The 15,108-nt window shown below is 38.6% G+C and overlaps 1 protein-coding gene across 3 annotated transcripts in view; it reads left to right on the forward strand.

Moving 5' to 3' along the window:
- Vwa3b (von Willebrand factor A domain containing 3B) overlaps positions 1-15,108 on the forward strand; it is a 174,464-nt gene that overhangs the window by 77,889 nt on the left and 81,467 nt on the right. For all 3 annotated transcript variants that reach the window (XR_011365209.1, XM_069988478.1, XM_069988477.1), the window contains exons 13-14: positions 7,704-7,802; positions 14,714-14,896. Coding sequence is in view for 2 of the 3 variants with exons in the window: in XM_069988478.1 (XP_069844579.1) it covers positions 7,704-7,802; positions 14,714-14,896 (282 nt within the window). In the remaining variant the exon portion in view is untranslated. The remainder of the gene's footprint in view (positions 1-7,703; positions 7,803-14,713; positions 14,897-15,108) is intronic.

Raw genomic sequence — 15,108 nt, forward strand, 5'->3', positions numbered from 1 at the left:
GGGTAGAATTTGATTTTTAAAATGAAAGGAGGAAGAATGTTTCATTTTTAAAAGTAATACCTGTAAGATTTCTTTTTTTGGGGGGGTCGGTGGTGGGGCTTGAACTCTCGGCTTGGGCGCTGTCCCTGTACTCTTCTGCTCAAGGCAAGCTCTCTACCGCTTGAACCACAGGGCATTGTGCATGCTTTCTGAGCCTATTTATTCTGTGCTGATATCATAAAGCAGTAGGTATAGTCATTCCTAAGCCAGGGGCAGCAGGTAGATGGAAGTAGGTGACTGGCTAGAGGCTACTGGAAAATACATGCAAAACAGACAAGTCTTTTCCATCTTTCTCATTACCTTTTCAACATAGCCCAAGGATGGACTTTTCAACAGACTACTGGGATTGGGCTCAGAGGGAAATGTTGTTCTGTTGACAAAGGTATTATACATATATATTCTACATTAAATCTGCCAAAATATTTTGCTAAGGATTTTTTGTGTCAGTGTTAGTGAGGAATGCTGATATGTAAATTCCTTTTCTTAGAAATTGTTGTCTAGTTTTGGTGTCTGAAAATGCTGTTCTCATCATATAGGCTAGGAAGTGTTTGCTCTTCTTTTACTCCAGAAGGATTGTGTGAAATTGGGGGAGTTTTTTTCCTTAACTGCTAGAATTTACCAATGAAACTATGTGGGCCTTGATTATTGTTTGTTGGAAATTTTAAAATTATGAATTTACATTATTTAATAAATATAGGACTACTGAGGTCATCTCGGGGTTACTTTTGATCACTGGTGTCTTAGAAGATAGTCATCCAGTTGTTCTCAGTTGCCACATTTAAGCCCACGGAATTGTTTATTACATTCCCTCACTATTCTTTTTCACTTTTGCGACATATACAGTGATGTTCTGCTATTTATTTGTGGTCTTGGTGGGGTTTTTTTCTTTTTTTGGAAGAGTTTTGGGTTTTTTCTTTTAAATTCTTTGAGTTTTACTGATTTTTGCTAAAGAACTACTTTTGGTTTAATTGATTCTCTCTCCCTCTCCCTCTCCCTCTCCCTCTCTCTCTCTCTCTCTCTCTCTCTCTCTCTCTCTCTCTCTCTCTCTCTCTCTCACACACACACACACACACACACACACACACACACACACACACACACACACACACACACACACACTCCCTCTCTCGTCAGTCATGAGGATTGAACTCAGGATGTGTGGGCACTGACCCTGAGGCTAGTGCTCTACCACTTTGAGCCGAAGGTCCACTTCCAGTTTTCCAGTGGCTAGTGCTCTACCACTTTGAGCCGAAGGTCCACTTCCAGTTTTCCAGTGGTTCACTGGAGATAAGAATCTCATAGACTTTCCTGCCCAGGCTGGCTTTGAACGGTGATCCTCAGATCTCAGTTTTTTTTGTTGTTGTTGTTGGTCGTGGGCTTGAACTCTGGGCCTGAATGCTGTCTCTCAGCTCTTCAGCTCAAGGCTAGTACTCTACCACTTGAGCTACAGCGCCACTTCCTCTCATTCTTAGAAGTAGCTAAGGTTACAGGCATGAGCCACCAATGCCCTGCTTTTGTTTTGGTTCAGTTGTGGGCCTGAACTCGGCCTGGGCGCTGTCCTTCAGCTCTCCAGCTCAAGGCTAGCACTCTACCACTTGAGCCACAGCGCCACTTCTGGTTTTCTGTTGGTTAATTGGAGATAAGAGTTTCGCGGACTTTCTTTTTTTTTTCTTTCTTAATATATATTTTTTATTGTAAAGATACTGACAGAGGGGTTACAGTTACATGAACAAGGTAATGAGTCCATTTCCTATCGAGCATTGTTACACCCTCCTTTATTTTTCCCCTACCATCCCTTTCCTCCCTACCTCCCTAATGCCTCTCTCCCCCCTCCCCCTCCCCCTTCAATCCCCCTTCCTCACAAAGTTGTTCATTTTCAACATACTGTCTTGTATATCTCATTGTTACAATGGGTCATCCTATGTCCTTATTTCAGCATTTTGCCACAGACTTTCTTGCCCAGGCTGGGTTTAAACTGCAATTCTCAGATCTCAGCCTCCTGACTAGCTAGAATTATAGGGGTGAGCCACTGGCACCTGGCTTCTTCTTCTTCTTCTTCTTTTTTTTTTTTAAGTCTTCCAATTCACTGATTTCTGTTTTATCTGCTCTATCTTCATTATTTCCTTTTCCTATGTATTTTGTTTAAAAAACTAGATTCTTTCCCTTTTATGACTTAAGAATTTAATGCTAGGTATAGCTCAGTGAAGAACCTACCTAATCATGCCAAAAGCTCTTTATTCAATCACAGGCTTGTGTGCATGTGCACACACACACACACACACACACACTCATATCCACTGTTCTGGCTTCATCCTGTAAATTTTGATCTATTTTATTATTTTAATTCAGATCAAGATGTCAAGTCTAAGGACTCTGCCTAATCCTTGATCCTAAAGAATTTTTCTCTGTGATTTTTCTTCCTAGAAATTTGTGTTTCACCTGCAAGTCTATGACCTGTTTAGAATTAACATTTGATTAAGGGATGAAATTTAGATTGTAGTTTATTATTGTGGCCCAAAGATGTTCAAATGCTCCAATATCATTCATCATAACATACTCAGAAAGTCAGATATATATGCGGGTCTCTGTCTGAATTATCTATTCTGTTATGTTTTATATGTTTACATTTATATTAGAATCTTTCCCTCTCTTCCTTTCTTCCTTCCTTCCTTCTTACCTTTCTTCCCTCCTTGCTTCCTTCTTCCCTTTCTTTCCCTTCTCTTTCTCTTTCTCTTCTTCCTTATTTCCTTCCTTCCCTCCCTCCCTCCCTCCTTCATTCCTTGCTTCCTGTCTTTCTTTCTCGTTCCTTCTTTCTCTCTCTCTTCCCTCCCTCCAATCTTCCTTCCTTCCCTTCCTTCCTTCCTTCCTTCCTTCCTTCCTTCCCTTCCTTCCTTCCCTCCCTCCCTTCCCTTCCTTCCTTCCTTCCTTCCTTCCTTCCTTCCTTCCTTCCTTCCTTCCTTCCTCCCTCCCTCTCTCCCTCCCCTCCCTCTCTCTTTCTCTCCTGGTGCTGAGATTTGAACTTAAGGCCTCAAACTTGCTTGGCTTGCTTGCTTAACTGTCACTCACTCTATTATTGAGCTATGCCTGTAGCCTAACTTTTTGTTCACACACTATTACAGGAATAGTGATCTCATAAAAATGACTTGGGACATACCATCTTGTATTTTCTAGAGTAGATTGTGTTAATTGTAGTTGTTTATAACAAAAGTTTTGCTAATTTTCTTTTACTGATAAGTCTTTAGTAAAATCATGTGGGCTTGGAGATTTCTTTGGATGGAATTCTTAAATTATAAATTCAATTTTTGGTAGTATAGAAATGTTCTAGTTATCTTTTTTGTCTCAGTATGGTTTTATTTGTAGTTTTTAGATTTTGAGAAATTCCATTTCTTCTAACACGTTGAATTTTTGAGTGCTATAGTTTGGCTCTAGAGTGTTCCTCAAAGTCCCATGTGCTAAAGGATTGTTCACTTGCTTAGGGGCTATTGAGAGATGACTGGGGGGGGGGGGTAAATTTGATCACAGTATATTGTATATGGAAATTTAATGAAATGAATGGGATTCCTTTGTACAATTAATAGATGCTAATAAAAATCTTTAAAAGTGTACAGTATGTACTGTTGACAGTTACTCTTGCTTTCTAAAAATAAATGTTCATATCATCTTTATAATAACAATAAAAATAAATGTTCATGAATTAGCTATTTTATTACGCAGTGTTGAAGTGAGCTTCTTTGTTAACAGTGCAGAGTTGGGCGATGTTTTTGTTTACTCTTCAACCTCTGTTGTGTAATTAGTATATTCAGAAAATTTACATGTAACTAGTGGTGTTTAAGATTATCTCTCATTTGTTTTTTTCTCTGTTTTTCATTTCTTTATAATTTCTTACCTGTCTGTGGGTTATTTGAGTATTTTTAGTGTTCCATTTAAACTTACTTATATTATTTTTTAGTGTATTGATTTGTAATGTTTTTGTAATGGTTATTTCAAAAATTTCCTTATACATAGAATTGTGTATACTGAACTAGAGTTTTACTGCTTCAAGTATACAAATCCTCCTTCCATTTAGGTTCTTTTACAATCACTATTTTGTACTTGAAGTATATTTTTCTATATACATTATATACCTGTTAGATGGTGTTAAACATGATTTTAGAAACTCGGAGAGTTAAGGACTAATTTTATGCTTCCCTTCCTGTTTGCTCATTCCATTGCTCTTTCTTTTCTGAAAGCCCAGTGTTTATCCCATTATTGTTTTCTTTTTATTTATACAATTTCGGTTAGCTGTTATTTAAGGATGTCACCCAGATATAGATTCTCTCAGTTCTTCAGCAGCCCTGGAAGATATTTTCACCAGACACATGATTCTTGGCTAACAATTCATTTGTTTCAGCACTTGAAACATGCTGTGCCTGTTTCTTTTGATGTTTGTGGCTTAAGATGAGATTGTCTTTTGAATTACTGTTATTTTATAGATATTATCATGTATTTTTTCTCTTTGGCTGTTCTTAGAAATTTTGTCCTGGGGTAGAAGAGGCTCTTACCTACTGCTGGTTCATTTCATGTCTGCTGCTCTCAGGGTTGGTGGCCTCAGTTTTCAGAAATTTAAATACAGTGTGTTTGGCCATAAATTTCTTGAATTTTGTGTTATTTTGGATTTTTCTCAGCTTCTTAAATTGTGGTTTTTGTATCTATCACCAAATTTGGGACTTTTTAAGACATTATTTTGAATATTTTAGAAATTCTTCAATCTTTCTCCTTTCTTTTCTGAAATTCTCATGGTATTCAATTTTCTTCATTGTCCCAAATATTTATGAAGCTCTGCTGGTATTGGAATCAATTGATTGATTTTTAGTTAAAAGTGGCATTTCTAGTTTTTGTTATAAGTGATTTTTGCATTGCATCCTAGATAATTTGAGTATTTATTAGGAGACTCTAACTCCATTTAAATCTTCTCATTTAGCAGACAGTCTCTGCTTAGGTTTATCATGTTCATTCTGGTTTACATTTGTAGGAGTTTGCTCTGAGTGTTTAGTGTTTTCAGCCATCTCATGCTATATAGGCACACACTCAGTCCCTGCTGTCTGAAAGGGCAAAGGAATATCCCTGAGCCACCTGTTTTTTTCTGGGTAACCTTGGGGGACTGGGCAGAGGTTTCTGAAGTTATAAGTGTTAATATTTCACAGAGTGAAAATGCAGGAAAAGTAAATACTGAACCTAGTATATGCTCCATAGATGTTGTTTTTATGTTTATCATTGTCATTGATACTTTTCCAGCCTCTCTTATCAAATGGGCTTTCAAGTATAGAATTACTTATCCATCCTGAGAAAAATAGGAGTCAGGAGCACATATTATGTTTTCTATGTTTGCCTCCTCACTGTCCTACTTGTCCTTCAGTTGTCTTCCCTGCCATCTCTACCATGAAATGTCTTCAGTTACTCACTTAGCAAGATATGTCCTATGCTAGATATAGTCTGTGGAAGCTTTAACATGGTATTTTTAGGCCTTAAGTCACAGAGTTGGGCTGGGTTTGTAAGCTGTGTTCCAGTTGTTGAAAAATGTCTTGTCACATGGAATTTTTTTTACTTAAGAATATCCACTGGAATGAAAAGGAGTAAACACAAATGATGGAGGCTGAGGTAAAAGCAATTGGATTAGTTAGGGATTTCCCACTTGTGACAAAGTCTGAGAAACTCAAATGGAGAAGGCATCTCTGGCTTATGGTATGGCCTAAGAGACATCTTAGATAGGGATCTGGATATGTGCTGGAGATTTATCATTCCTTTAGCCATAAATCTCTACTCAATTCTTATGCAGATTCATGGTAGAGGAGACCAAGGCTGTTCACCTTCAGCTTCAATAGGAAGCTGAAAGTTCTCACCCAAGGTGTGAGTAATGTGAACCAGGCACCACCCGTAAGAATAACGTCCTAAGCCTTGAACTGAGAGATGAGAATTCCAGATGGTCTGCCTAGCAGGGAGAGGAGGGCAGTGATGACTGATGTAGCTCCAGGGGTGGCAGAGGGACGGGCTGCTGGTCCATCTCATGTCTGACACTTCCAGGACCGGTGAGGCAAGACACAGCATCTGGTGTTTGATTGTAGTGGGGATCCCACTAGGCAAAACTACAGCAAGATTGGATCCTTGTTCTTGGTGTGAGGTCCCAGGCTTAGTTCTCCTGCCAGCTTGTTAATACTGTCAGCCATCCCAAAGTCTTTTTCATAAATTCCTTTTAGCTTAAATCAGCCACGGTTGGTTTTCTTGCTTACAACTGAAGTAGAACTAATAGAGTCTAAGATGAGGGGGAAGACTGCAATAAATTTTTATAAATTTCAAAGTCCAGACAGAGGTAATTGGAGATGTCAAATGATATTAACAATAGCTGTCTAATGATATTTAATGGAAAGAATTGTTTTTTTCATATTAAGGAAAGCACATTCCAGTGAATTTGCATTTCTCTGAAAATTCATTCCTTTTTATAATGATGAAGCATTCAAGAACTTTTCTCATTTATAATTGTTTAACATGATTGGAGAAGTTTCTAGAAACATGCCATTAATTTCTTTTGACAAATTATATATGTATAAATATATATACACATATATCTATATGTTTCTTCTTTTTTTCCATGAAAAACTATAGATAGTATTACTATAGATAGTATTGTGATAGATGTTATATATAAGAGAGAGAATGAGCTCTAACTTGTCTCCTGTGATCAGTTTTGATTTTGATGAGTATAGTTTTCCCTCAGGAATGAGTATAGTTTTCCCTGAGGGATTGGTTCCAGGACCTCACACACACACCCCATGGATCCCAGAATCTGCAGATGTTCAAGTCTCTTCTGTGTAAAATGGGTCAGTGCTTGCATAGAGCCCATGTGTATCCTTCTGTAAGCTCTATATCATCCTTAGATGACATCCCACTAAACATAATGTAAATGCTATGTGAAGAATTACTGTATTGTATTGATTGGGAAATAATGGTGTGAAAAAGTTCTGTATATATTCAGTATAGTTTGATTTTTTTCCAAATTTTTTTATCCTGTTTAGTTCAATTGTGGATATAGAAACCTTGGATACAGAGTGCCTGTTGTATTTGTTTATTTATTCACATACATAAAGCAGAACACTTATAGTTCCTCACTTAAGACCATGCATTCACATAAGACCTTGCAGTGTGTCCAGATTCTTGGAGGTACATGTTTCACCACAACCAGGAAAGATTCATGTTTTGTTAGATATATTCATGTGTGCATTATTAGGTTGTTAATGGTACCACACACTTAAATATTGGGTGTCATGAATAAATCAGGTTTGAAATAAATATGATCCCACCAGGGTATATTCAAGCTGCATGTTTAAGCTGTGTTGACAGCTGGTGAGCTGTAACTGAGTTAACAAATCACATACAAACATATAAATATAAAATTGCGTTCAGATCTCTGTCAAGACAGGAAATCTATAGTCTCTTGTGGTCCTTGGTCTGCCTGGGTAGAGACTTTAGTACACCAGGTCTAGTGTCTTAGAATCTCTGAATTTAAATTATTTTCTCATTATGATTTTAATTTACCCTTTATTTCATAAGCCCTTTTCCTAAGCAGAAACTAAATTTTACTTGTTTGTGGATCTTTTTCGAATATTTCTCTATTTTTTTCCTCTTATAAGGTTGGAAGCTCCACAAATACTCTTAATGCCTTGAAAATTGCTTTTGCTGACAAAGAAACACAAGTAATTTACCTTTTGACAGACGGGAGACCTGATCAGGTACTTATCAAAGCTGGGAACAAAGAGAGTCTCTTCAATACTCTGAAAATGACTGCTGTGAATGGGTTTGGGGACCTTTACAATTATCCTCAAAAAGCTGCTGAGATACTTTGGCTTAGGGACCCAGATCTAAGGTGAGAAAATACACCGAGGAATTCCTTTGTCTTCCATAACAAAGATGAATGGATGTTTATGTGATGGTGAAAGTTTTCTGCTTAATGTGGTACACACCCATGGGCCTAGAGACCAATTCCAGAAAAGATGTTTGCCTTCCAATGAGCACTGGTTTATATTACTACAAACCTAAAAGCAAGGAGATTGTCTTTCCTTTGAGGATTCAATCTAAACATGTCACTGTGCAATGTCCTTGCTTCTACCTCTGATTTTAGCTTAGTCCTCATTTAAACAAAAACATGCCTTTCTGGTGAAATGTTCTTTGTTCACTTAGCCCGACTGAAAGTATTTGAAAAGTTTTAGAGGAGTCTGTTCAGCTTCTTTTTTGATTTCTGAATGAAAGACTATTGCTCTAGGCATTATATAAATACAAGGATTTTCCAGGCCAACACAACGTAAATCAACTGCTAAAGTGAATTAGTATCAATTTGTATCCTCCCTTGTAAGATGTTTATATATGCAGACTGCCAGGCAAATATTCTAAAATATCTTGTGTCAGTTCAGGGATTATATAGTGGAGCAACTGGATTTTACCACAGACTTAGATTTATAGCTGAGAGGTAGTGTATAAAGTGAAATTTTATGTTGAACAATATCCTATCAACTTCACTATATTTTCTCTTTGAAAGGAGTTTATTGTATCTTTCTTACATTTCTTGTGTGATGCCATGATTTAAGATTACAAAGATGAGTCATATCTCACCCTGCTTCAGGGAAGTTTATGCATTAGGGGGAATGTGCTAGACATTTGCTGTTAGAGGATGCAATGCAGGGATCAGAGTTGCCTGTGCTATGACTGTAAGTAGAGAGATTGTGATAAAGGAGATGGAGAGGGAAGGTTTTACCTAAGAAGGGAAATTTGAGCTGTATCTAGAAAGGGGAGAAGCAGTTTTGTGAGGAGAGGAGAGGAGATGAATGATACCTTGGGTACACAGGAGTAGAAACAGAGGAGTATACATGCTGAGGTGAGAAAGGTAGTTTGGAGAAGGTTGTGAAAGTCCTTGAATGTAGACATCACTACCATGAGAACTGTCAGAAGTGTGGTATGTCCTACTTACCATATTTTGGAAACATGTCTCAGCAGTGGCTGGTACAGGCTAACTGCCAGTGCTGCTTGCTGCTGAATTTGACAAGGGCTAATAAGGCCCCTCCCCCCCAGCCTTTGGTAGGAGGAGCAGGAATGGGGAGGAGAGGACTGTCTCTCCAGATGAGATTACAACAGCACTTGGTGACCAGTTTGGAAGCAGAGGATGGGAGAAGGGAAGGTGGAAACAAGGCAGAAAAGAATCTGATCACTCCTTTCTGGTTTATCATAATTATGTATAGATCAAAATTTAAATCTCAAGGAGCAAGCAGGCTTTGGAGTGCTGCTGTTTGCACACCTGTGGGTGCTGAGATGTCATGGAGTTCTAAGAAACAGGAGGGCAGATCCAAGTTGGGAAAGATAAGCGTTACAATTTCAGAGTGGTCTGAGCAAGGTCTTTTCTTTCTTAGAAATCTGTGTGTGTCTGTGTGTTTAATTTTTAAGGAGTTGTACAAAGGAGTTGCCATTCAACAATGCAAACAAAGCAATTTATGAATATTATGAGCCTTGGTCAATGTCACCCCTTTGAACATTCTCACCCCTCAAAGGTCGCAACCTTTCCCCCACTTTTCTTAATTTTTTTAGGATATTCATTTAACTTTTTACTCTTCCCTCTTTCTTCTCTTCTTTGTCTACCCCTTCCCCTTGACTCTGCCCTACCCTTTTTAAGTACCCATTTCCTTATGTTTATTTTGTTGACCTCTGATTTAGCCTTTTAAAGGAATTATGCTGTTTGGCTTCTCCCCCTTAATCTACTGCATTTCAGTTAATACATTTGTATATACTTGCATACCTCCCAAAGTACTTACTTACATATTTATGAACTAATTCTAGCTTCTATGTATAAGAGAGAGTGTGTAACCTTTGCCTCTTTAGGTCTGATTCACATATTAAAAAAATGTTGTTTAGACTATGGGCAATGCTTTAAAAAGCACTAAAAAAGAAAAAAAATGTAAACCACTCATACAGCTTGGTAGTCTGCTTTTTTTTAAATCTAATATGCAACATACATTTTTTCCCCAATAATGATGAATTCATTAGAGGTGTTGGTTGGGAAAAATGGAGAAAGAAAAAGGCCAGATTCAGTCTCTACAGGCTAGGACTATGCTTATTGAGGTATAGTAGCAAGGCAAAGTAACTTTCCTGTAGGAATGGAGATTGTCCGAAGGGGGTGGATTTGGGGTTGGGCTTATATGTGTGTCCAAAGGGGGTGGATTTGGGATTGGGCTTATATGTGTCTTAACAAGGAAGTAAAAAAAATAGGCTATGATCTCTTGGGGGCCACGGTTGGGTGCTAGGGTATGATCTCTTGGGGGCCAAGGTCACCTCAGGCCCAGAATGGATGCTCTGCCTAGGATGAGGGAGCTTTCATCTAAACCAAGATCAGAATGACCTGCTTTTGGTTGAGTACTTGAGCACTTGGTATTTTGCTTGACCTGGGGGAATAAGGCAGGAGTCAACCCTTCATATTCCATCTTTAGATACACAGAAAGATTAGGCCCAAAGGGGAGAGGTAAGTCCTTCATTGTTCTTCATTTCATGGATTTAGTAAAGCTTTACTTTCAAATTATTTTTTGCTAAATTATTGATTGATTGATTGATTGATTGATTGTTGGTTGGTTGTGGGGCCTGAACTCTGGTCTGGGTGCTGTCCATCAGCTCTTCAGCTCAAGGCTAGCGCTCTACTTCTTGAGCCACAGTGCCACTTCCAGCTTTTTCTGCTTGTGTGGTACTGAGGAATTGAACCCAGGACCTCATTCATGCAAGGCAAGCACTCTACCACTGAACTACCTTCCCAGCCCCTTGCTAAATTTTTAAATGATAATCCATTCACAAAATTATTTATTACAAGATTAAGAAAATTCTTCCTCTCATTCCAGTTCACCAAGTAGAAGTTCACCAACTAACATTACCAGTATCTTTTTCTTTCTTCCTTTTAGTGAGGTATGAACTTAATAGGCATTTTAACACTTGAGCTGCCCTGATTGGTAAGTGAGATGTGGTCTCATAACTACCCAGGGCTGGCCTTGAACTATAATCCTCCCAAAGAAATCAAATTCACATTAGACAGATAGCCTTTGGTGAGCATGGACATAGGACAGAATCTGCTTAGAGAAGCCCAGGCCAGTTTTGGCTGTGATTATTTCAGAACTACTTTGATACCATGGACTTGCCCTAGTAGGAGTCAAGAAAATGGGTGTGATAAAGACATGTCACACTTCCGATATGTGAGAATGCCCAGGACCATCAACCTGCATAGAACTTCTTCAGTGAAGATAAGCTGTTTTCTGCCATTCCAGGTTGATGCCTTTGGAAGGGATTCTGGCTGTATATCTGTCTCATCTGAGGATTGAAGAGAACTGGCAGCCTCTGTGAAAAGTGTCTGAGGAAGTTCAGGGCTGAGGAAGGTTTCTTCATAGCTTCATAAGGGCTAGACCCACAGACCTGGGGAGCTTCTAGCTGGAAAGAGTCAGAGTGAACCAAGCTGTAGTTGTGAAAAGTTTCTGACAACCTGCTGAGTATATTTAGTACTCTGGGGTTGTAAATCAGCTATAGGAATTCTCAGGGGCAGAAGGATTGTGGCTCCTTCCACTGCAGGGATGGAGCTTGCTCCATCCTAACAGACACCCCTGCTCTCCTTCCCAGCTTTCTAACACTGTCAGAGGCACTGGAGTATCATAGCAGCTTAGCACAATGATGCTACCTGGGGCTAAGTGTTGGGAAGCATACTGTGATGCACTTAATGGTTTCTCATGTGCTCTTTAACTGTATGGAGTGATGGAAATTACTTAATAGACACCTGGATCAGAAGTTTATCCTTAGCACCATCCCTCTAAATGACCTTGGGCAAGTGCCCTCTAGTAAATTCTCATCTATTCTCATCTTAGAGCTAAGCCTACCTTCTCACACACAGATGATATTCCTGTGAAGGCATTTCACAAATTTTTTAATATATTTAATTTAATTTAATTTAATATATTTAATTTAATATATTTTTAATATAAAGAGTTGCCATTCAACAAACAGTTTACAAATACATCTTGATCAATGTAACCCCTTTCAACATTCTCACCCACCCCTCCCAACCCACTCCTTCCCTCACTTTCCTTAATTTCTAGGATATGTATTGAATATTTTTTGCCATTTAACAAAGCAGTTTTTGTATATTATGAATCTTTATCTGGGCATTTTACAAGTATTTATTTAATAACATGTTTAGGCTAGATACTGCTATCAGCCTGGGAATTCAGAAATGGACAAGATAGACAAGGTGCTTGTCCTCTGTGAAGCTTATATTTTAGTGGAGATGAGACAATGAACACATACATATATGGTGCCAGGTAGCATGTGAATAGGTGGAAATTCTGCCTACAGTATCTGACATCTACATGCTAGGTACTGATATCTCAGTTGTGAGCCAATATAGGAATAAGTTCATGGCAACTCTGTGTCTATCCAGTTAGTAGAATTTAGCTCTCACTCTTGTCTGGTATGTCAGTCAGAGGAGCAGAAGTTGGAAGTCCCAGGTAAGAAATGAGCCTAATAATAGTACTTATCTCCAAGGATTGTAAGAGAAGCACCATGGAGAGAGTATAAGCATAGCTCCTAGAAAGTGCTCAGAAAGGGAAACTGAGTTGAAGGAAAATGAGTCAGCTTCATTCTTTCAGTAGACAAGAAGAATTGGACTAGCTTTCAGCTAGATTAAGGTTGGTGTTTCGTTAGGAAACCAGTGATGACCCTGTTCAAAAAGAAATATACTCATTCTCTGGCCTGTAACCCCTCTGTACTTCACCTTTACAATAAAAATTTTAAAAAAAGAAACCAGCTAATGGTCACAAGAGAGGAACTTATGTTTAAGCACGGGCTTGAGGCTGGAAAGATTGGATTCAGAGACTGAAGCTGTGTGTAAGTGATGGCTTGTACAAAACTAGGACTTGTGTAATCCAGCTTCTTCCATGGGCAGAGTGTGAGATGCTCAAGGCTAGCAGTGGTGAGTCCAGAGTCCACTCTCATCCATCACTCTGTCTTCCCAGGGCTCCATCGAAAACTATTTGAGGAAAAGTTAAAGATCAAAAGGTAGCAACTACAGGTAGAGGATAGGAACTGGTTGAAAGAGCCAACAAGTTAGGTCATCAAAGAGGGACTGCTGGCACTCTGACACCCAGAGGAAAGAAGCCAGAACAATTGGAGGTCATTTCTAAAGCTTCTCAGCTGGTCTGTAGTGATAAAGAGGAAGTTGTTAGGGGAAATCTCCTTTTCTGGGTGTTGAGTTTTGTTTACTGAGAGTTGATCCTCCTGGAGAGACTATCTTTATTGCACACCAGAATAACAAATTGTGGATATAATCTAGTTCCAAAATTTGGTAGTCTAGTCTTGTCACTTAAGAGCTTAGTAACAGTAGAAAAGTTAATCTTGCTGAGTCTCAGTTTCTCTATTTTTATATGGAGCCTATACATTTAGTTGTCCATTATTGGTGCACATTAATGGAGCAAAGACAAAGTATCAGACAAATGATGAATGAGACAACTGAGAAGGTCAATGTGTCCATGGGTAAGAAGTAGTGGCAGGTAGTCCAGGTAGTATAGCTATCAAGGATGTCTCCTAGAAAGGAGGCTTCCTTTTATCTCTGTGTTCTACCATCTTTGTTTATAATTTCCATCCCAATGGTCACAACCTAACTATTTCTCATCCAGAAGAGAGACCATTTACCAGGCAGGAAGAAGGGGAAGGACATTAGTCTCTTTTCTTATTTATTTATTTATTTATTATTTCTTAAATCTTTTCTTGTCTTTTGATTGGACAAAGGGAATTACATGGGGACTTCTGCCTATATCTCATTGGCCTGAAGTAGGTAGCATGACATACTGCTGCATAATTATCTAGAAAAGTGAAGTGTGTGTGTTATTGTTGTCTGTTTGTATTTTCATTTTTAAATGGCATATTATTGCTATGAAAAGAAAAACAAGGCTGTAATAGTTTAAAAGAGAAAGAGAGTGAGCAACCAAGTAAGGAGCCATCAAAAGAGACAGAGGGAGAAGAAGATGGAGAGGAGGGAAAAAGAACAAATACAAATGGATATAGTAGTTGGGCAACTAATCATTATTTTAATAACCACCTCATAACAGTGCTTAATTATGAATTCCTAGCACATAGAGGAACCTTTTAATACATGTCTCATCTCTCATCGTCTGTGAGAGGCAAAAATGCCATGGCATATCAGAAGCTGAAAGTTCCTTTTTTGGTGGAGATGTTTTGGAAGCCATGATGAGAATTCAGGGGTCCCATTCTGTGTACTACCAATGGACCGGGATGCTCTACCCATGGGCTTTGACCCCAGTACTTTAAGTGGTCTAAAGCATAGCCCAACACCTTAACAGCAGGCATCAGGTTTACATGTACCTAAAGTTGGCGAATTCCTTTGACAACTCTTAGCTACTTTTTTCTGTAGGAGTGTGACATCTCAGAGGTCAAGGGCCAGGGCCTGTTGATCTTCATATACTTGTGCTGTCTGGCAATATTTGTTTACTGAATTGAATTGACATGTTGACAAAAGGCCACCGCAATTGTACAAGGATTTACCAGTTCTAAATTTCATCACATGGCAAATACTAAGGATTTTCCCATCATACTTTTTTCTTTCTTATTCTTTTAGCCATCAAAAATGGTGATAGATGAAGTTAAAGTTTATCAGAAAATTCCTATTCATACCATCTCCTTCAGTTACAATGATGAGATTGCAAATGTGTTTTTGAAAGAGCTTGCTTCTTTGACTGGAGGAGAATTCCATTCTTACAATTTTGGCTGCAAGGATCCCACACCACAGGAGGTGGTTCAGGTAAGGCTTTGCTGATCGGAGCAAGCAATGTTTATTATCTTAGCTAAGAAAACCTCAACCACAAGGAAACTAAGTCAAGCAAATGAATTGGTTGACAATGAATATACTAGTGTTTCTCAAAATGTAGTCCAAGGATTGCCTGAGCTAGGGAACTTGTGAAAATGTGGGATCCAAGCTCCTTATTTGTAGCAATAAGTCAGAGTATAAATATA

This window comes from Dipodomys merriami, unplaced genomic scaffold, assembly GCF_024711535.1.
Source record: "Dipodomys merriami isolate MVZ:Mamm:240054 unplaced genomic scaffold, mDipMer1.0.p SCAF_36, whole genome shotgun sequence".
Taxonomy (NCBI): domain Eukaryota; kingdom Metazoa; phylum Chordata; class Mammalia; order Rodentia; family Heteromyidae; genus Dipodomys; species Dipodomys merriami.